Genomic DNA, 20,739 nt, shown 5'->3' on the forward strand with positions numbered 1-20,739 from the left:
TGCTGTGTTCTTCCACCACGTCACCTTGAGGTCGATGTTGTAGATTTCTGCCAGATCCCCTGCCTGAATGGAGGCCGCTGCATTGGTAGGGACGAATGCTGGTGCCCCACCAACTCCACTGGGAAGTTCTGCCACCTGCCCACTCCCAATCTGGACAGGGAGCCTCCAGAGATGGGGGGCCGCCACAGGGCCTCGCCACAGGGCCCCTTGAAGCAGTCCACCTTCACGCTGCCTCTCTCCAACCAGCTGGGTGAGTGTGGGGCTGGGAGGCGACCTGGGTAACCGTGTAGGGTGGGTGCTGGCATCTTCATGGAGGGGACGGGAAGCTGTCTCCAGCCCTTCCTTCTCCTCTACCCTTAGCGCTCAGTTTCATTCCCTAAGTTTTTCTCTGCCCTTCCACCTGAGTTCATCAAATTTTTTTTTTTTTTTTGCTCTTATCCCCTATGGGGTGCGATGGGGGAGACAAAACAGTATAAGGGAAGGGTCCTGATTTCAAGGAACCCATGGTTCTGAACAATAGAGGGAGGATAGATGAGAAAGAATAGCATCATAAAATAGTTCCTTTCCTCTGCCTTCCATTATTAGGTGCCAAATAAAGGGTACAAAAAATACAGAATTTTGTAGGAGATCAGGGGATGGAGAGCCCCAAGCCTGGGGAGTTCAGGGAAGGCTGCATGGGGGAGGTGGGCTTCAGTTAGGCCTTAAACAATGGGTAGGCTTTGGTTAAGCAGAGGGGAGTGGAGGGCTTCCTGGGCAGAGGGACTGGTGTGAACACAGGCATGTAGTGGGGACCATGCAGGGTCTGTTGGGCTGGAGCTCGAAGGTTGTGCAGGATCATGGGGGGAGGTGGAATCAGGAAGGTAGTTTGGAAGTTGGTAATGAAGGTTTTTCAAGAAAAGGTGGGGAGGGAAGGAGTCTGTGCTTGGTCCTGTCCTCCCTGCGGTATTGCTCTGGGTTTTGAGTAGAGAGTGAAGAAATGGAGGCGAGTTTTGGGGAGACACAGCCTGTGGCTCTCCTGGCCCAGGGCTGCTGCACTCCCCAGAGGGTGGGGCCCTGTTTCCCCACCTCTGACCCCAGCCCCTGTGCCCAGCCTCTGTGAACCCCTCCTTGGTGAAGGTGCACATCCACCACCCGCCTGAGGCCTCCGTGCAGGTCCACCAGGTGGCTCGGGTACGGGGCGAGGTCGAGGCCCCACAGGAGAACAGCGTGGAGACCAGACCCTCGCCCTGGCTCCCCGCCAGCCCCGGCCATGGTCACTGGGACAGCAACCGCATCCCGGCTCGGTCTGGAGAGGTTCCTCGGCCGCCACCCCCGGTGGTGCCCAGGTCTCCGGCACTGCTGGGCCGGTGCTACCTGAGTGCTGTGAATGGACAGGTGAGAAGGCAGCTCCTGCCCAGCCCCGGGGTCTTCTGGGCCCACGACTGCTTCCTGCAGTGCCCCTCCTCCTTCTCTCTCTCTTCCGTGTTCTTAAGGAATGTGAATCTACAGGGTCTCCCATTCCCCACATGGGAAAACTCAGGGCATAAAATTGCCTGAGCGTAGAGAGGTTGAGCCTCTTACTTGGTCGCCACTGGGTACCTGTCAGTGCCGGGCACACAGAAGAGGACCCAAGAGAGGCCGCCTCTGGAGGGGAACAAGCGTCCTTGTGTCCCAGCAAATCCTGGGCTCTCCTGGAGCTGAGTGTAGGACTCCTGGTGCGTGGGTAGTGGGGCTATTAGATCTGGTGAGAAGGAGTTTGGTCTTCAGTTAAGGGTGGAGTCACAGAGATGTGAAATTAGCAAATGCAGGTTAAACCCCACAGCCTTGGCGGTGCAAAGATAAGACACTCCATCCCCCTACCCCCGGTGGCATCCTCCTCAGTCGGTGATGGGAAATCACGTGAGCTTTTCTGAGACCAGGCACCTAAGGATAGGGGCTAAGCCAGACCCAGGATGGTTTTCCCTAGGATTGCAGTTTGGCGTTCCCGGAAACCCCTCCTGGGAACTGGGGGAGGTAGGGAGTAGCCAAGGGATAGGGGCTCTGAGTCCCCAGCTCCTCCCCACCTCTCAGCTGTGGTGTCGCTGAGCATGGACCCTGGTCACGGAGGTGGCCCTGGCATTCCCTGGAGTTTGATGGAGGAAAGCCCAACCTCTGTGGGCTGGGAACATGGATGGGGGCAGTTTGCAGACTTCACAGAGAAGATCTTATCTGGATGTGTCCCTGCCACTCCCCTCCCAAGTTTAGGGTCTGGCAGAGTGGACTTTGGATTTCACTGCTTCCTTCCGGGACAACTCCTCCCCTCTCCTCCCCTCCCTTGGGTGGGGGCATTCTCTGCAGGATGTGAGTGGTGAGCTCATGTCTCAGGCTTTCCTGTGACATCTCTGTGCACAGCAGGGGAGGGAAGCAGGTGATGAGTGTCCATGGCCTCTTTTCCAGTGTGCCAACCCCCTGCTGGAGCTGACTGCCCAAGAGGACTGCTGTGGCAGTGTGGGAGCCTTCTGGGGAGTGACCTCCTGTGCCCCGTGTCCACCCAGACCAGGTGAGTGCTGGGTGCCAGGGTCCAGGGTTGTCAGCAAAGCTCTCCCAGGGCCTGGCCTCTGCTGCAGGCACCACCCCCTGCATTTCCCACCAAGGCCTCAGAGGCCAGGCAGGTAGAACAGGCTGGTAAACTAGGAAAGCTTTCCAAATCTGCCTTGAGTGTGCTTTTGGCTGGTGGCGGAGGTTCCTGACGGCTCAGACCCATTGCCAGGTGCAGCGTGGCCTGCCTGCTCGGTCTGATGGCCTGGAATGGGTTACTCTCTTTTGCCAGTTGTTCTTGCTCAGATTTTAGGAATTACGTTCCATGCTGGGCCCTCTTCTACCCCTCAACCCCCTTCCACATACCCCCTGCCCAGGTACCAGGGGCCCAGAGGTCTTGATTTAGTGACTCAGTGTTTCTCTCACTCTCTCCCTGGAGAGACCCCTAGGCCTCCTCCTCACCTCCTGTTTCCTGCCTCTCAGCCTTTGAATCACTGTTGGGCAACTGTCCCTGAATGTCCTCGGCCTTGGGGTATGGGAAACTCAGCTCCCAGCCCTCTTTTTTGTGGTGGGAAAACCTAACATATTCATTCATTCAGCAAATACTCACCAGGTGCCTCGCCTATAATGAGCAGTGAGAATTCAGGAGGGAGCAAAATGCCACCCTCATAGGCATTGATCTTAAAGTTGGGAGACAGGTGACAAGGTACCTATGCCTGAGTGTGGCTCCTGCCCGCTCAGCCTGTCTTCCTCTTGCAGGCCTCACTCCTGGGCTTGGGTCCAGGCCTGGCATGTATTTCTTTTGCCTGTCAAAGTCAACTTGGTGAGTCAGCTTTGTGCGGGGCCTGGCCCAGAGCCCGAAGGGGGAATGGCAGGGCTGTTCCTAACTTCAGACTCGGCTGTGGAGCAGTGACCATATTCTCCAAACTAAAAATAAATGTGGACAGTTTCACAGTGTGATAGAATTTTTGGTGAAGCACCAAAGGGTAGTATATTAAGCTTTCAGGCTTGAGCATCCAATACATGGCAGGTACCAGTCCCAGCTCTGCCAGCTGACCTCTCTCTGCCCCACCTCCCATCTGTGAAATGGAGACAGTTATAGTGCCAGCCTCGTAGGGCAGCTGTGGAGAGTAAATGAGATGGCACCTGTACTTAGCATTAGGTCAGTAAGTGGTAGCTGTTATAATTACTGTTAGAAGTATCCCTCCAAGAAGGGAAGGGGGACTGGACCCACTGCCCCATGGGGAGGAGCGTGTGGAGCTGCTCAGCATCTCCCCCTGCAGGCCAAAGATGTTTTCACCACTTTTCTTCCTCCTGGTCAGACCCACCCTTAAGACTTCCATATCCCACACTCCACTCAGCCAACAAATATTTTCATTGATGAAGTACCCATTTGAAGTACCTGTAGTGTGTAGGCCTTAACAGTGGAGAACGAGGTAGAAACAGTGCCTCCCTTCTCCCAGCGTACAGGCTGGTGGGGAGGGGGGCGCAGACAGCAGAACCAGGACCACCTTTGTGCAAATTAGAGAAAGGTGCCCCTTCCACGCATTCAAAATAGTCTTTATAATTGGACAAAGCCAGGATGCCAATGATTCTGTTAGATGTGGAGCTTTTGTGCAGTGCACAACCTGCACATCTGTACACTGTGGGGTAGGAGATCCTTCCCCAAACTGGTGGATCAGGGAAAGCTTCTTGTAGAGGTGACATCCAGGATGAGGTCTGAAGAATTATTAGAGTAGGGCTTCCCTGGTGGCGCAGTGGTTAAGAATCCACCTGCCAATGCAGGGGACATGGGTTCAAGCCCTGGTCCAGGAAGATCCCACATGCCGCAGAGCAACTAAGCCCGTGCGCCACAACTACTGAGGCTGCACTCTAGAGCCCACGAGGCACAACTACTGAGCCTGTGCGTCTAGAGCCCGTGCTCCACAACAACGGAAGCCACTGCAATGAGAAGGCCCTGCTCACTACAACTGAAGAAAGCCCACGCGGCTACAAAGACCCAATGCAGCCAAAAATTAAATAAATAAATAATTTATTTTAAAAAAATAGAATTATTAGAGGGGGCCAAAGAGATGGGAAAGAGCTTAACAACCCAAGGAAATTGCACAGGCAGGTGAGATCGAGAGAGTGAGAACATTTCCTGGAGCATAGCACACCCAAGGCTGAGCACCCACCCCCTCCCTGTCCCTTCCTAGCACCACCCCCCACTGTGTTCAGCACACCTCAGCAAGCTGGGCACCAGGGTGCAGACCCTGGAATGTTAGGCATTCCCCACACTGAGCAAGAAATTGCAAAGGGCAATGTAAACATTTAAAATGCATTAAAGTGCAGCTGGGCATTGTAGAGAGACGGGGCAAGATGCTGGGGAACCTTGTTTGTGTTGACAGGGTGCCAGACACCTAGCTCCAGGCCCAGGCCTGGGGCCGGGGTGGGGAATGTTTCTTTAAGTAGGCAAGACAGGCAAGCTACTGTGCAAGACTCTGGAAAAAAAGGTGAGCTGCTGGGGTAGGTTTGGGAATGGTTGGCAAGACAAGCATACTCCTGAGTTCTGGAACATTCTCAGCCCTGGTGGCTCTGCCCCTCTGAACCTCTATTTCTCTTCTGATAAAATAAGGCTGTGCCCCTCAGGGAAGGGCTTTGTCATTCCCAACAAGGTGGTCTAGTAGAATCAGGGGGTGAGGGGAGTGATGAAGCCAGCAGCGGGGGGAACCACGTGACTTCATGGCTTCCGCTAAATCACCTTTGGCTTCTGAGGCTGTACAGGACTGTTGAAGAAGGTCCCTGCAGAGTGCTGTTATTTCTGACATGGGAAAGGACTGCCTTGAAGTCTCAGTTACATGGCACAGACAAACCCCTTTTCTTCCAGAAAAATCCCTCAGTGCCTTCTTTCTCAGGGAAACGGCTCAGAGAGTCAGTCTAGGCCAGCCTCTGGTCCCCCCCACCTTTCTCCCTTCACTCTGAGTGACAGATGCAGCTGACCTGCCAGGACCTGGCCTGAGCCACATCCTCCTGACCCCTGGGGAGTTATCAAAAGTCGCAGCTCAGAGCTTCTGCAGGGTCTGGAGAGCACACAGCTCTCAAAAGCCACTTTGACTGAGGCCACATTTTTGAGTTTTTATCCGAGAAAGACAGACATCTGGGTTGACTGGAAAGTTGGCCGCTGCCCCATCTGGCTTGGCACTGGCTGTGTCAACCCCAAGGCCCCTTTGCTGGGGCAGGCTGGGCTGGCACACGGCGCGCGGCCCGCAGCGGTGGGCCCCGGCTGTTTGCCACAAGACCATCTCTCCGTCTGCCTGGCGTAGGATGAGCTCACCGCAGAATCCAGGCCCCTCCCTGTGTCTCCAGGGAGAGCTGATTCTCTTGCTGGTCCCCTTCAAGGAATTCTGCGTCTTTCCCTCTTAAAGACAATAATAGCTGCCAGGTACTGAAGTTTTACACTATGCTGTGCTTTGCACCTACATGATCTCATTTCATTGTCACAATCAGCGGCAAGCTAAGGATCTTTATCCCTATTTGACGGAGGAGAAAAATGTAGCTCAGAGAGGGCTGAGGAACTCGTCCAAGGTCACACAGCTAGGACAGGGGAGCTAGGATTCAAATCACAGTGTGTCTGATTTTTAGGGGACCAGGATCTCCCTAATCATTCTGGGGAGGGGGGCGTTGGGGCAACCTGAAGACAATACAAATCAGGATGCTAGACCAGGATTTTACAGTCAAGAGGGTGCATCCCAGGACTGTATTCCACGTATACATGAAGGACAACATCCTGCCAGAAGATTGGATCGAACAGACAGGCAGGGCAGCAACCTGCAGTGCAGGCCTGAATTAACAGAGATGTGTTGAAAGAAACATCCGGGGGTTGGGGGGAAGTGGGCAGGCTTGTTCCGTGTGGTTTCAGGGGGTGGGCAAAAGCCGATGTGTGGATGTTTCTAGTAGGCAGAACTCAACTGGAAACTGAGCAGTAGGGACAACTTATTAAAAACTGCAGCTGCCCAGCAATATAATGGGATGTTTCCAGAAGTACTGAACTCCCCGTCACGAGGAGTATGTCTACCAAGAACAGGTGTGTGGAAGGAGTGGGGGAAGGAAATTGATTTTTGAGGGAATATAGGTTTATATATACATCTGAAAATTTATTTGAAACTCTCAATAGAAGGAAAGCCTTGGTTTGGCTGGGTTTTGCCATGGCCCTTGCCCACAAGGAGTGTTCCAGGTGTAGGTCTGTGATGCCAGCCCCCGGGGAGAGTGGGCAGGTGAAGGTGATGTCTGAGGAGGCTGGAGCAGAGAACCCTAGGGTGAGTCACGGCAGCATCACTCTCATCACGTCCTCATTAGCAGCCCTTTACTCAGAGGATGTAATACGCGCCAAGCACCACACTAAGTTCGTTCTCATTTTGTTGCATCCTAATTACATCTCTAGGTGGGTGTTACTATCTTCATTTTACAGATGAGGAAATTGGGCCTGAAACTCCAGGTCTATGTGACCCCAGAGCCCTGCTTCTAATCGCTCTGTAATCCCCTTCCTCTGCTTCTTGGCTTAGGCATTCAATGAGCTAGAGGACCCCGGCTGGGGGAACAGCTGTGCCGGGGTGGGGCTCCTGTTCTCTGTAACTCTCGGTCAGACACCCAGTCTCCTGCCCTAAAGAAATGAGATTTTCAGAACTCCAGTTGTTGGGCAGATAAAAGTCGTGATTCTTTGGCTCAGGGTTGTTCTGAGAGCTTCCAAGGGACTCGAAGCCTCCTGGGAATTGTGACTCAGCTCAAGTTAGCACCCTCCCTACCCTAGCAGAGGTGTCACTGACACATGGCATCTCTGGCCTGGAGAGCCCTGGGAGGGATAGGGTTAGGGTGGCGGGAGCAGCGCCTATCTGAGCCAGGGCTCTGACCAGACCCCTCTCCACCTCACTGTTCATGGTGACCAAGACACCCACTCTGGCTCCGGAGCCTCCCGAGGAAGCAGTCAGAGCCTGTCTTTGGGTGGCATTTCCACAGTCATTGCAGGATCCATTAGGACTTCACCAAGGAGGAAAATCTGGAATAATGGACATTATTATAATTACCAATATGTGACAAGCATCATGCTCCGGGTTTTGCATGCCTGTTTAGTGTTCACAATAACCCTCAGAGAAAGGAAAAGTCATCCCCATTTTGCTGATAAGAAAACCAAGGCTCAGAGAGTAACTTGCCCAAGTGTCTCCAGCCAGTGAGGGGCAGCAGGCCAGCTTGCTTTCCTCGAAACTGTGTTTCTGGCTGGAAGGGAGGAAGGAAGGAAGGAAGGAAGGAAGGAGGGAAGGAAGGGAGGGAAGGAGGGAAGGAAGGGAGGGAGGGAGGAAGGAAGGAAGGGAGGAAGGAAGGAAGGAAGGAAGGGAGGAAGGAAGGAAGGAAGGAAGGAAGGAAGGAGGGAAGGAAGGGAGGGAGGAAGGAAGGAAGGAAGGAAGGAAGGAGGGAAGGAAGGGAGGGAGGGAGGGAGGGAAGGAGGGAAGGAAGGAAGGAAGGGAGGGAAGGAGGGAAGGAAGGAAGGAGGGAAGGAAGGAAGGAGGGAAGGAAGGGAGGGAGGGAGGGAGGGAAGGAGGGAAGGAAGGAGGGAAGGAAGGAAGGAAGGAGGGAAGGAAGGAGGGAAGGAAGGGAGGGAGGGAGGGAAGGAGGGAAGGAAGGAGGGAAGGAAGGGCGGGAGGGAGGGAAGGAGGGAAGGAAGGAGGGAAGGAAGGGAGGGAGGGAGGGAGGGAAGGAGGGAAGGAAGGAGGGAAGGAAGGAAGGAAGGAGGAAAGGAAGGGAGGGAGGGAGGGAAGGAGGGAAGGAAGGAGGGAAGGAAGGAAGGAGGGAAGGGAGGGAGGGAGGGAGGGAAGGAGGGAAGGAAGGAGGGAAGGAAGGAAGGAAAGAAGGAAGGAAGGAGGGAAGGAAGGAAGGAAGGAAGGAGGGAAGGGAGGGAGGGAGGGAAGGAAGGAAGGAAAGAAGGAAGGAAGGGAGGGAGGGAGGGAAGGAGGGAAGGAAGGAGGGAAGGAAGGAAAGAAGGAAGGAAGGGAGGGAGGGAGGGAGGGAAGGAAGGAAGGAAGGAAAAAAGGGAGGAAGGGAGGGAGGGAGGGAAGGAGGGAAGGAAGGAAGGGAGGGAGGAAGGGAAGGAAGGGAGGGAGGGAGGGAGGGAAGGAAGGAGGGAAGGAAGGAAGGAAAGAAGGAAGGAAGGGAGGGAGGGAGGGAAGGAAGGAAGGGAGGAAGGAAGGAAGGGAGGAAAGAAGGAAGGAAGGGAGGGAGGGAGGGAAGGAAGGAGGGAAGGAAGGAAGGAAGGGAGGGAGGGAGGGAGGGAGGCTTGAGGAACATCCACAGGGACTGTGCCAGGCATTGTGCTAGTTTCAGTCTGACATTGGTTGTTTCAGTAAACAACCAGTTAATCCTCACAACAATCCACGAATTGAGTTTCTGTCCCCACTTCTACAGGTGAAAAATTTAAGACCAAAGGAGGTTAAGAAATGTGCCCAGGTCACACGGCTAGTCAGAGTGGAGCCAGGAATTAGATGCTAGTCTGGCTGCCCCAGCACCCACACTCTTTCCACTGTTCCTGGGGGGTCAAAGTTTCTTTCCAGCTTACCCATCTGAAGTTTACAGATCTGGTTCAGCTCCAGCCTGCTCACGTGGCCCTGTGCATCAAACTTAGCCTCGCCCAGTGTGTGTGTGTGTGTGTGCATCTGTTCTCTGGGCAGAAGGGTGTGTGGCAAGGGACCCTCCACATCTCCCTGCTGCAGCCATCTGTCATCACAGACTGAGATCAGCGTGGCTTGTAAACAGCCCTGTGGCCAGACACATGTCTCCACCATCTCCTCCCCGAGCTCTGTCTCGGAGTCAGGGCCAAAACTGTCTCCAGCAATCAGTTTGCTCTTGTTGAGGCCTCCTTGGGAATTCCAGCAGCCAAGAGTGAGAATCAGCAGGGTGGGGGCAGGCTGCAGCCAGGGGACCCTCTGCTTCCTTCCCCATCTGTGAGCAACCAAGGTGCAGCAGTGAGTGGACAGGGCTGGGGTCCGGGGCCAGAAGACCTGAGTTCCAGGCCCTCACGGCCCAGGTTTCCTGACCAGGAAAGTCATGCATGTCTGCCCTACGTGCTTCACAGGCATTTGGTGATGTTCAGACTCCTTGGAGTTGAGGTTGAGTCCAGTTGACCCCTCAGCAGCTGCTTTGGCTTCTCAGGTCAAAGTCCAAGCTGCAAGACCACTTCCCAAGAGCCTCTTTGAAGCACCCACAGGAACCCCAGATCAGCCACTCTCTTGTTCCAGATCCACAAGTCCTCTCCTCTCTGACCCTTGATTTATCCTTGATCCGGCTGAGGGGCCGTGGGAGGAGTACAGGTTCTTCACTATTTCCTTTACCGATTCTACATGATGCTTTGATTGTACACATTACGGAGCATTTGCCCAGCATCTGATTACTTCTTCTGACCTCCTTCTGGGTGTCCCTGCCTTTTTTTCCTCACTCACTCTCCCGATCCCTTGTTTTAAAAAAGGGAGAGGAGGAGTTCCCAGGAAGGGTGATATGCTTCCTGCTGGGCAGGCATCTCCCTGTGACCTCTGGACCCTAAGATTCTTGTCCTAGACAACTCCTAAGGCTTGTCATGAATTCGTTTGTTCATTTATTTATTTGTAGGCAGTAGAGGGGAATAGTTCAGAATTTATCCTCTGGAAGCAGATGCATAATCCCAGCTCAGTCCACCAGCTGGGTGACCTTGGGCATGTTTCCTAACCTCTCTGTACCTCAGTTTGCTCATCTGTAAAATGGGGATAATATTAGTAAGTATCTCCAAGGCCTGTTATGAGGATTAAATAAGTTATTACCTGTAAAGCCTTTATAATAGGACCTAGCCCATAGTATGAGCTATTTTAGTGTCTGCTATTATTACTCATTCCCTTTTGATTGCCTATACTATTCCGTGTGCTGTGCTTGACTCCAGAGACATAGCAATGACAAAGAAGGCAAGGTCCCTGTCCTCACAGAGCTTATGCGCTAGCAGGGGAGATGGACAAGCAAACAGGCAGCCACAGCACAGTCCATTAAGCATTAGAGCAAGGGAAGGCCTACGTGTGCTGGGAGCACTTGAGAGGTGCGCCTGGTGATACCCGCCCTCCCCCATCACTGCCGAAATCTCACCCAGAGCCGTGGGTGGGTGCTGAGTTCTCACCCCAAGCCAAGGTTTCTCCCTTCCATGTGGTCATCTCAACCTCGACTTTCTTTCCCCCAAAGAGATATAAGCAGATTTTTCTGGATTGGCTGTTGCACTTGGTCTTACAGAAGCTGGGATCCAGCCCCCTATAGGAGGCCTCTGTGAGGTTTGAGGAAGGGCGCTGAGGGCCCTGGTTCGGGGCGGGTGGGGTGCGGGGTGCTGGCAAAAATGGGTGTCTCACGAGGAACGCTGGCTTTGACACTTCTTTCTCTCTAGAAGCCTGCCCTCACCAAGGGCTGTCCAGCCGACAGTTTCTTTTCAGGCCAGTGAGAAGGCAGAGTCCTCTCAGGAGGAAATCACTTTCTAGAAAAAGCGCATGTTTCCAGACTAACGGATGAGCCCCACTCCTCTCAGTTCACGCAGTGCTCAGCTTCTCGGGGTACCCTGCAGGTGCCACAGCTGGTGCCCAGCCTTACTGTGATCCCAGCTCTCTGCCACCCCTCTCCTGCTCCGTAAAGAAGCAAGGTCTTTCTGCCTACCTCCTCCCTCCTGGCACCACCTTGCTGCCCTGGCCTCCTGGCTCCCCCCTCCCTTCCTCTCTGGGTGTAGGAGAGATGTGCCCTTGGCAGCCAGAAGCTTGGTTGCAACCCCGACTCGGCCCCCTCTGAGCTTCACCTTCCTTCCTAACCTGTGAAACAGACAGGAAACAGACAGGACAATATGCACCAAAGGCCTCAGGCCTCCGAAGCCCTATCCAGATGTCCCCTTCTCTCAGTTCTCCCGGCCCCTGGCATCAGCCTCAAGATATTCCTTCCCACCTTCTGCGCCTGCATCTAATCAGCTTGCTTTCTGAGTTTCTCCAAACAACTTCCCCTCTTTCTTTCTTCCTCCCTGTCTTCAGTTCATGCCACCAGGCCCCGGGCCAGGCACTCACATTTCCTGGCCTCACCCCATCCTTTTTCTTAATGTCAACATTTTCAGAATACTCACTTATCGCCACACAGCGGCCTTTTAGGCTGAAGCCTAGTCCCCATGTGGAAGAACATGCAAACCCTGGGGAAGACCATCCGTGGCAAAAAAAAAAAAAAATTACAACTTCAATTTACAGTTCTTTAATCTTAAAAAAAAAAATAAGCTTTACTAATTTATGTCCTCACTTAATCTCTATGTCAGACTGTTGCAAGTGTCCTCAGGGAAGTGTGGGGCTTCCAGGGAAACACGGCACCTCCTCATGTTTGTCTTTGGTATCACAACATGTGATGCACGACAATGCTCTGTTTGTGGGGTTTTTCAGTTAGGTTGTCTAGTTTTACCTAAAGCAGCCCTCACCAAGTGGAGAAATGACTCTAAAAAATTCTTGCAGAGAAACAGGCTTTAAAATAATATGAGGGGCTTCCCTGGTGGCTCAGTGGTTAAGAATCCGCCTGCCAATACAGGGGACACGGGCTCGAGCTCTGGTCCAGGAAGATCCCACATGCCACGGAGCAACTAAGCTCGTGTGCCACAACTACTGAGCCTAAGCTCTAGAGCCAGCAAGCCACAACTACTGAGGCTGCGCACCTGGAACCTGTGCTCCACAACAAGAGAAGCTGCCACAGTGAGAAGCCCGCACACCACAACGAAGAGTCGCCCCGCTCGCCACAACTAAAGAAGGCCCGCACGCAGCAACGAAGACCCAACGCAGCCAATAATTAATTAATTAATTAATTGTTTAAAAATCCTCTTTTAAAAAATAAATAAACAAAATGAAATAATATGAATAATCCTAAGGGGTCCTTTAAAAATGTAATGCTGACACTTCTCCTCTGACACGTAATCGGCCATATTCCAAGGTAAAAATAATGATGACCTCTCAGATGGGACCCAAAATGGACCCCAGGAGTCAAATGATCAAGAAGTCTATATAAAATACAGCTTATATCTACTATCGTTAATACCAGACCTTGCCTTCAGTGTATAATGTGCCCAGAGATAACAGCTAATGATAGAGTAAAGGCTGTCTTGATCAGAAAAACATTTTAGAAACTTCCCTGGCGGTCCAGTGGCTAAGACTCTGCTTCCAATGCAGGGGGCCCAGGTTCGATCCCTGGTCAGGGAACTGGATCCCGCATGAATACCACAACTAAAGATCCTGCATGCCACAACGAATATCTCGCATGTGGCAACGAAGATCCCATGTGCCCCAACTAAGACCCGATGCAGCCAAATAAATAAACAAATAAATGTTCAAAAAAAAAAAAGAATAAAAAAAAGAAAACATTTTAAAACAGTGAGACACTCACATTTTGCTGTATAACTGGATGAAGTTATAGGTATTATTAACATGTCTCTTGGTATTTGCAAGAATCTATTTCAGCAATAAAATTTATGAAGGACTATCTATTGTGTGAGCCACCAAAAGTTGAACCTATATAGAAGATAGAAGACCTATATTCTCAACAGTAAATGACTTCTTGAATAAAAATAAGGTTTACCCAATAACTCTATAAGTACAGAGGCTGATGTTAGGACCAGCAAGGCAATGGAGCTGGGGAATGCTAACTGGAAAGTCCCCTCCCCGTACCCTTCATAGGCAAGGTATTGCCACAAAGAAGTCAAAGCTGGGAGAAGACAAGCTGTCACAGGCAGTCATCACGCAGTTAACTTCATAAAGCAAGACCTTTAAAATATAAAGGTATCTTTACGGAGCTTCATATTGGAACAGTGTCTGTGGAAATGCCTGTGCCCCTTGAGAATTACTGGCAAAGGAATCATCAAACTGAAAGAGCAGTCCTTCTTCATTTTTTTTAAACAAAAAGATGGGTGTTCCACATTTGCTGCCTTTTTCTGTGATCACAGGTAACTGTCAATAGTATACTACCTGCTAGCGCTTTTCAAGAAAAAATATCTTTAAAAAAAAACACCTTCAAAGCGCTTCTTTGGAGATTGACATACGAGTCTGTCCCTCCAAGGTAGTGGAGACGTTTTCCCTGTTTTTACTGAATGTTAGTTGTTTTTGTTTCTTTGTTTGTTTTTGTTTTTAAGCACACTTTCTCTCTCTTTCTCTCTCTTTAAAGTAAGAGGAATGGTGTGAAATCAAGATAGGACATGTATCAGCACCAAAATACTGACAGTTATTGCCTTATTGGCCCATCTGGACTCAGACCACTGCCCAGTTTTGTTATAAACTTAAAGCGGGGCTGCTTTTGTGGTGGGACAGAGCCTTTTGAAAATGAATATTTGGAAAAAATTCCATCATCCTATAACTTGCTGCTATAAATCCTCTCCACTTGCATACTTGAAAAACTCAAGAACTGGGATTATCTAACTCTTTTAGAATTTGTAAAAACAACTAACTGACCTCAGAGAATGTGAAAATCTACTAACCAAATTTCAACAACAGCACCCCATGGTTGGTGAATGTGAGTGAATGGATATCCTGGATTTATAAGTGCAATCGACGGTGAGCTTCTTCCAGGATCGGGGGGCTTTGTCAGCTAGGGTGGCATTCAAACCAAGTATCAGAATAAACTGGACTTAGAACCAGACTGTGAATTGTCATATTCAGATGTTTAAAAACTAACAAAACAACTAGAGTTGTGTAAGATGCAGCCATTGGGAGAAAGTGGGTGACGGATGCACAGGACCTCACTGTACTATTTTTTGCAACTTCCTGCAAATCCATAATTACTTCAAAAACAAAAAGTAAACAAAACAAAACACAAATTTGTTCAATCACATGTTATATTGTATAACATTGATATCATATAATATATACTGTATCTAATAACTATATGACTATATTATTATAACTATATATATAAGATATATAGTCACTAGGTATCATTTTTAGTAATAGCAAGGTGGGCTGAGAGTAGCCTGGTGAGAGCCAGGGAAGGGATTTTGGCTAAGGAGGTGCAGCTACCCAGGGCAATGGCTTGGGGGGGATGGGGCCTCACAGCTGCAGAGTGGGCTGGACATCCAGACTGCACCCCACTTCCCAGCATGAGTGACAGAGGAGCCCAAGGGCCCTCCAGTGAAACCTGTCTGTATCTTCAATCCTTAGCCTCCCCAGTGATTGAAAATGGCCAGCTGGAGTGTCCCCAGGGGTACAAGAGACTGAACCACACTCACTGTCAAGGTAAGAATGACCAGGGACAGGGCTGGGCTTAGGGAGCAGAAATAACAGAGGCTTGATGATGCGGGGAGACGCCCCCATCCCCAGATAGAAGGAGCAGCTGCCACTGTCTGAGTGGTCTCCACTGGGCACCTCTAAGCCCCAGCTTGGGGAAGCTATGGGGGCTGCTGCTTCCAGGGGCCCAAGGAAGTCAGAGGATAGTGATAGTGCAAGCTGAGAAAGGGCCTGGGAGCCAAGCCCTCCCCTCCTCCCCATCTCTACCCACCCCCACCCAGATCTGGGTGTGTGCCTCTGTAGGGCTGTGTTGTGCTGTATCTCAAGGTGCCCCACGGTCTCTGCGCATCCACTCACCTCCTGGGCTGCTCTCCCTGGAAAGGGAAGACTTTTACTCCAGGGTGGGAGATCAAGTCCTGCAGCCGGGAGCGGGGAGGGCACAGGTGGAGGGGATGGAGGGGGAGTTGGGGAGGGGGACCATAAAGCACAGCCCTTGGCCTTGCTGGCCTGGCTGGTAGGCTCTGTAAGGCCAGCTGAGGCCCAGGTGCCCTGCATTAGAGACCCCCAGAGGGGCAAGGCCCAGGGGCACCTCGGGACAGAAGAGTGGGCAGGGGGAGGCTCAGCCATGGCTCTGAGCAAGGAGCCCTTGTTGGCTGTGGACCTGGCAATAGGTGAGATATGAGCTGGGCCTTCCAACCAGTGGGAGGCTCCTGGGGTTGAGGCAGCTGCCCCTTTGGAGAGCTTTGGGACCTGGACAAATCGCTGTCTGTGCAGTTCGCTTTGCTTGAAGCTAGGTTAGAGACAGGGGATGGACTCAGATGGTCTCCTAGGTCCCCTCCCCCTGGAGGCTTCAGGAGAGAGGAGTCTGGGGCGGCTGAGCTATCTGCCTGTGGGGATTTCTGGCCCATGGATAAGAACAGGTGCTTGGACCGGGCAAAAGGGCAGGCCTCTGACCCAGCGGAGCCCAGGCTTAGCTTCCCTCCAGGGCAGTGAGGCAAGGACCTCACGGACAGTGGGTGTGGAGAGAAGTCGGTATTTTTGCCCTTAGAGAGCGCAGTGGGGCTGCTCATATCTAAACTGTCCTCAGTGGCCTCTCTGCCTGGCAGGTTTCCTAGTCTGCAGTGTTAAAGTTATTCCCAGGATCTCGAATGTACTCTCTGTCCTCCCTCCACCAAGCCCACAGGATTCAGGATGCCAAGGTGCCCTCCCCAGGAGGCCCTGCCCCTGAAACCTCCCCCTTCCCATGTCTGTGGCTGTGGCCTCCCTGTCTGGGATGGGACCCGCTCATCTCTGTGCCTGCAGGCACCATCCCTCCTCTCTCCATCCTTCTCTCCTACTTCCACAGGCTAATTTTGGGGTATTGCTATGAGCTGCATACACTGTGCTAGGTGTTAGTTCACAGTGATGAATAAGACACAGCCTCTGCCCCAGGTGAAGACAGATGCCTTAACAATTACACACTATGAGAGAAGTGCTCTCGACAGAAAGAGGCACTGGGTGCTACGGGATCCTATGGTGGGGTCCCTTCCCAGACTGGAGGAACAGGGAAGGTTTCAGGTGATCCCTGACCTCAACTTAAAAAATGAATGGAGTTGGCCAGATAAAAGGGGATGCGGGCATTCCAGGCCGAGGGACCAGTATGAGCAAAGGAGCAGTTTGGGCTGGCTGGAGTACAGCCAGCGCACCCACAGGAGATAACAAGGGCATCCCAGGGTCTCATCAGAGCCTCCGGCCCACCCACAGGCTTTTGGAAAATGGTGGAGGGCGTTGGATACCAGGTGAGGGTTTAGAAACTCCCTGTAGGAGGTGATGGGGAGCCCAGAAGCTTCTCAAGCAGACAGGAGGCGAGTCAGATTTGTGTTTAGACATCACTCTGGCCATAGACTGGAGGCAAACGGATCAGTCCCCCTTGCCAGCGCTCCCTCCCAATAGAACATCCTGCTAAGCAGCAGTTCCCCTTGGTGCCCAAGCGGAGTCATCCTTCAGCCCCTTTATTCCTGTACTCAGTGCCCATTTCCCCAGAGCCTGTGAACGAGCAGGCAGCTCTGATGACACTGGGCTGCCATGTGTTATCTCCTGGCACTGGAGGTGGGTGGCCATCACAGATCTTCCATGCTCACCATCAGCAGCAGAGGTGCCATCACTAAGAGGGCCCCTGACTTCTCGGAGCTCAGAGTGTGAGCACTGTGACTTCCCCTGCCCTCTTAAACCTCTGCGCCACCTCCCGGCACCTGCCTCCATCCTCCCGCCTCCTCTTCCTTGCCAGGTTCCCCCCATCCTGCAGGTTCTCACTGTAGACATGGTCCCTGGAGCTTGGGTCCCGCAGAGATGCTTCAGGGTCTCTCAAGGAAGACTGAATAGGAGGGACTGGGCAGCCTGTTGTCCACCCTCCAGCTCAAACTCTCCCCTCATCTACCCCCACCCCGTGACTTCCCAGGATGCCGCTTACTGGTTGAGTGACTTTGGGCAAGTTACTCCTGGAGCCTCAGTTTCCTCACTTATAAAATGAGGCCGTGTGGACCTACTTGATAACACTGTGAGAATTAAATAAGGTATCATATGCAATCCACCTGGCATACTACCTGGCACGAGACACTCAATAAACATTAGGTCTTAATATTAGGACCATTATTACCAGTTCCTGGACCCAGCGATTCGCCATTTTTATCTCATTTTATCCCCCTAACAGGACTACATCGTCATTACTATTATTATCCCCACTTTACAGATGAGAAACTGAGGCCCAGAGGGAGGGATCATACTTAGTAAATGGCAGCTCTCTTATTGCTGTCCTTCTATTTGGAGAATCATAGGAGAACTCTGCCCCAACCCCTCCTCTCCATCAGGCCTGGGTCGGGGGGCGCTTGGTCATCTCTGCCAACCCTGCAGATATCAACGAGTGCCTGACCCTGGGCCTGTGCGAGGACGCGGATTGCGTGAACACCAGGGGCAGCTACCTGTGCACCTGCAGACCCGGCCTCCTGCTGGATCCGTCCAGAAGTCGCTGTGTGTGTGAGTGCAGGTGGGACCCAGGGTGGGGACGCTGAGAGGCGAGATGGGACCCTCAAGGTCCATGGGCCAGACTGAGAGCAGAAATGCCCCTAGACCCTATCGCAGGGTCCAGGGGCTGCTCCTCCACCTGGAACTGGGCCCCAAGTACCAAACCTGATCCCCCATCCTGCTGGGATGGAGACAGTCACTGCTTCTCTGTTTTCTTTATGTATTTCTTTGAGGGCTTGGCTGTCTGGGATTTTCTACCTCCTCTGTTTTTTCTCTCATCATTACTGTCCCCTCTGTTGCCTCATCTGCTTTGGGAGGATGTGTGTTGCCCCTGCTGTGATGTCTGGCTGAGCTGTGGCTGCCTCTTCCAGTGCCTGAGCTTAGCAGCCTGGTCCTTCCACTGCAGACCTTTCTTAAGGAGCCTGCCCATAGCAGGAGCGGCACTGCTGCCGGCCCCGGGGCCTTTCCGTAATCCTGCGGTCCCTGTGTGTCCATGAGCGTGTACGTGTCGCTAGTCGTATCAGCATCGTGTCCATGTGTGTGCCTGTGTGAACACCCAGGCAGCTGTTTCCAGTGACCTCTGTGGTTTCCAGCTGGGAGAGGCCCAGGCTGGCAGTGCCCCCCTCCACCCGCCACTCCCCATGGCAGAGCTGACGGCACAGCCAGACCAGGGAGGCCTGACCAGTACTGAATAAAACCAGCCCCGACTGGCCTCTGCAAAGTAGCCACCCAGGTCAGGTGGGCCACCCAAGGCTCAGCAGAGTTCCCTGTGGCCGGGCAAGCCCTCAGTTTGTGAACCGCCACGTACTGGGTCTGGGGAGGCCACGAGATGAACAGACTCCAGCACCACCCAGAGGGAGCACCCATGTGAGGGAAAGACTGCACCCAGCATCTCCAGGGCAAGGAGATAGTAAGAGCCTTAGATAATAAGAGCCTTAAAGGGACAGCAGAGAACGAGGGGACCCAGAACGGGGAGAACCCGTCTGGCCACTCTCAGGAAGAGTCCATGGTGACTTATTTATTAGTTCTGGGAAGCAACCCTTCATGCAGGGAAGCAGAGATGGCCCTCGGTGTTGTTATTTTCTAAACCCAGCGTGGCTCACACCCACTGCAGTCCATGGGATTTTGATTCATGGATCCAGCCAGCCAGCCATCAATCTAGCGAGAATTTACTGAGTATTTACATGCACCAGACATTGCCCAGGGTGTCTGGGCTGCAAAGATGACCAAGACAGGGCCTGGTCCTCAAAGCCCCCCGTCAGGCCTGTGGTTCTCACCTCGTCTCATCTCCCCAGGGAGACTGTGGCCCTCAGAGCACACTGCTCCTCCCTCGTGCTCCCCAGGATGGGCTTTTGTAAACATGTATAGACTCAGAATCTGGAGACAGGCAGAGACATCCACATTTCCTGCTCTTAGCTTCCCCACATGAGGGTGAGAGTCAAGGGTCCCCTCACACAGATAACACGAGGAGGTGCTAAAAGCATTCCTGCAGCTACTCTTCCTAATGTTCTGTGAGCATTTTCAGGGCCCCAGCTTCTACGCTGAGATGCAGGCCAAACCAATCTGAACGCACATGGCTGGCCACTCCTCCACCCACTGCCTTTCCCCTCCCGCTGGCCACCTGCCCATCCCCACCTGCCGTGTCTGTTGCAGCGGACAAGGCCGTCTCCATGCAGCAGGGGCTGTGCTACCGGTTGCTGGGGCCCGGCACCTGCACCCTGCCTTTGGCCCAGCGGATCACCAAGCAGATATGCTGCTGCAGCCGAGTGGGCAAAGCCTGGGGCAGCAAGTGTGAGAAGTGCCCCCTGCCTGGCGCAGGTAACCCTCTGTCCCCATCTCAGCCCCAGCCACCGAAGGGCTCCTTCCAAGCCAGTGACCAGCTTCCCCTACCTGCCCTAACGTCAGGCCAGAAGACTCTTAATTTTCCTTCCTGTTCAACCCCTTAACCCAACCTGGGCCCCCCCTCCTTGCTGCCACAATTACCCTGTCCCTCAAAAGGCAGGAGAAGGAGGGCCCTGGGTTCCTGCGGGAACAGCATGCCTCAGCTTGTCCTCTGACTGTTGAACTTGCAGAGGGCTTCAAGGAGATCTGCCCTGCCGGCCACGGCTACACCTACTCAAGCTCAGACATCCGTCTGTCCATGAGGAAAGCCGAGGAGGAGGAACTGACCAGGCCCTCGAGGGAGCAGGTACAGAAGAGCAATGGGACCCTGCCCAGGCCAGCAGAGAGGCAGCCACTCCGGGAGGCCACCGGCACCTGGCTGGAGGCCGAGACCATCCCTGACAAAGGTATCTGGGTTGGGGAAGATGCCTGAGAGATTCCCCCTCCCCTCGGGTTACAGCACCTCAGAGAGCCACTGGACCCATGGCATGCCATCTCTGGGACATTAGAGAAAGGAGTTCAGAGCAGCAGCACAGCCCTGGGAACCTGCACTCATGGCCTGGCCTGATGACATGGCCTCACCTCCTCTTTCTCCTATATAGGGTCAAGAGGTACCCATGTCCCAGGGAGCTGCTGGTGGGGGTGGGAGAGGTCCACCGCATCCTCCACTCCAGCTGACCAGGCCTTTCCATCCCTTGCCCCCAGCCATGCAGCTTCTGGGGCTGGTGCTTGCTGCCAAGCCTGAAGAGTCGGCAGGTGGATCCTGGGGAATCTGGGGGCTTTAGATCCCCTCCCGTGGCCTTAGAGTCAGAGCACTGGCTCCAGCTCAATTGTCTTGGGCCCAGGAGGCGTGGGGCTGGAAAGAGACTGGGCTCGAGTCACCTCTGGCAGGTGCCCTGGGAAACCATGCAGAAGGCAATCTCGGGTTGCTGGTAGCACAGAGTGCAGGAGGCCAAGGACATATTAGGACCAGGAGAACAAAGTGATGGCCAAAGTGCTCCAGGAATTGGGAACAGACAGACACGGAAGTCAGGCAGAGCCCCAGTCACCATGGTAACCAGACACTGGCCAGGCCAGGAGCAACTCCTCCCCTTCCTAGAACTATTGC

General features: G+C 53.1%; 1 protein-coding gene across 3 annotated transcripts in view; it reads left to right on the plus strand.

Annotated features, from left to right (window-relative positions):
- The window catches only part of LTBP2 (latent transforming growth factor beta binding protein 2), a 101,632-nt gene that overhangs the window by 51,215 nt on the left and 29,678 nt on the right, over nucleotides 1–20,739 (plus strand). For all 3 annotated transcript variants that reach the window (XM_060095825.1, XM_060095823.1, XM_060095826.1), the window contains exons 6-12: nucleotides 44–250; nucleotides 1,091–1,374; nucleotides 2,416–2,518; nucleotides 14,685–14,759; nucleotides 17,640–17,762; nucleotides 19,404–19,568; nucleotides 19,823–20,038. In XM_060095825.1, coding sequence (XP_059951808.1) covers nucleotides 44–250; nucleotides 1,091–1,374; nucleotides 2,416–2,518; nucleotides 14,685–14,759; nucleotides 17,640–17,762; nucleotides 19,404–19,568; nucleotides 19,823–20,038 — 1,173 coding nt within the window. The remainder of the gene's footprint in view (nucleotides 1–43; nucleotides 251–1,090; nucleotides 1,375–2,415; nucleotides 2,519–14,684; nucleotides 14,760–17,639; nucleotides 17,763–19,403; nucleotides 19,569–19,822; nucleotides 20,039–20,739) is intronic.

The sequence above is a fragment of the Mesoplodon densirostris genome, chromosome 4, assembly GCF_025265405.1.
Source record: "Mesoplodon densirostris isolate mMesDen1 chromosome 4, mMesDen1 primary haplotype, whole genome shotgun sequence".
In the NCBI taxonomy this organism is placed as follows: domain Eukaryota; kingdom Metazoa; phylum Chordata; class Mammalia; order Artiodactyla; family Ziphiidae; genus Mesoplodon; species Mesoplodon densirostris.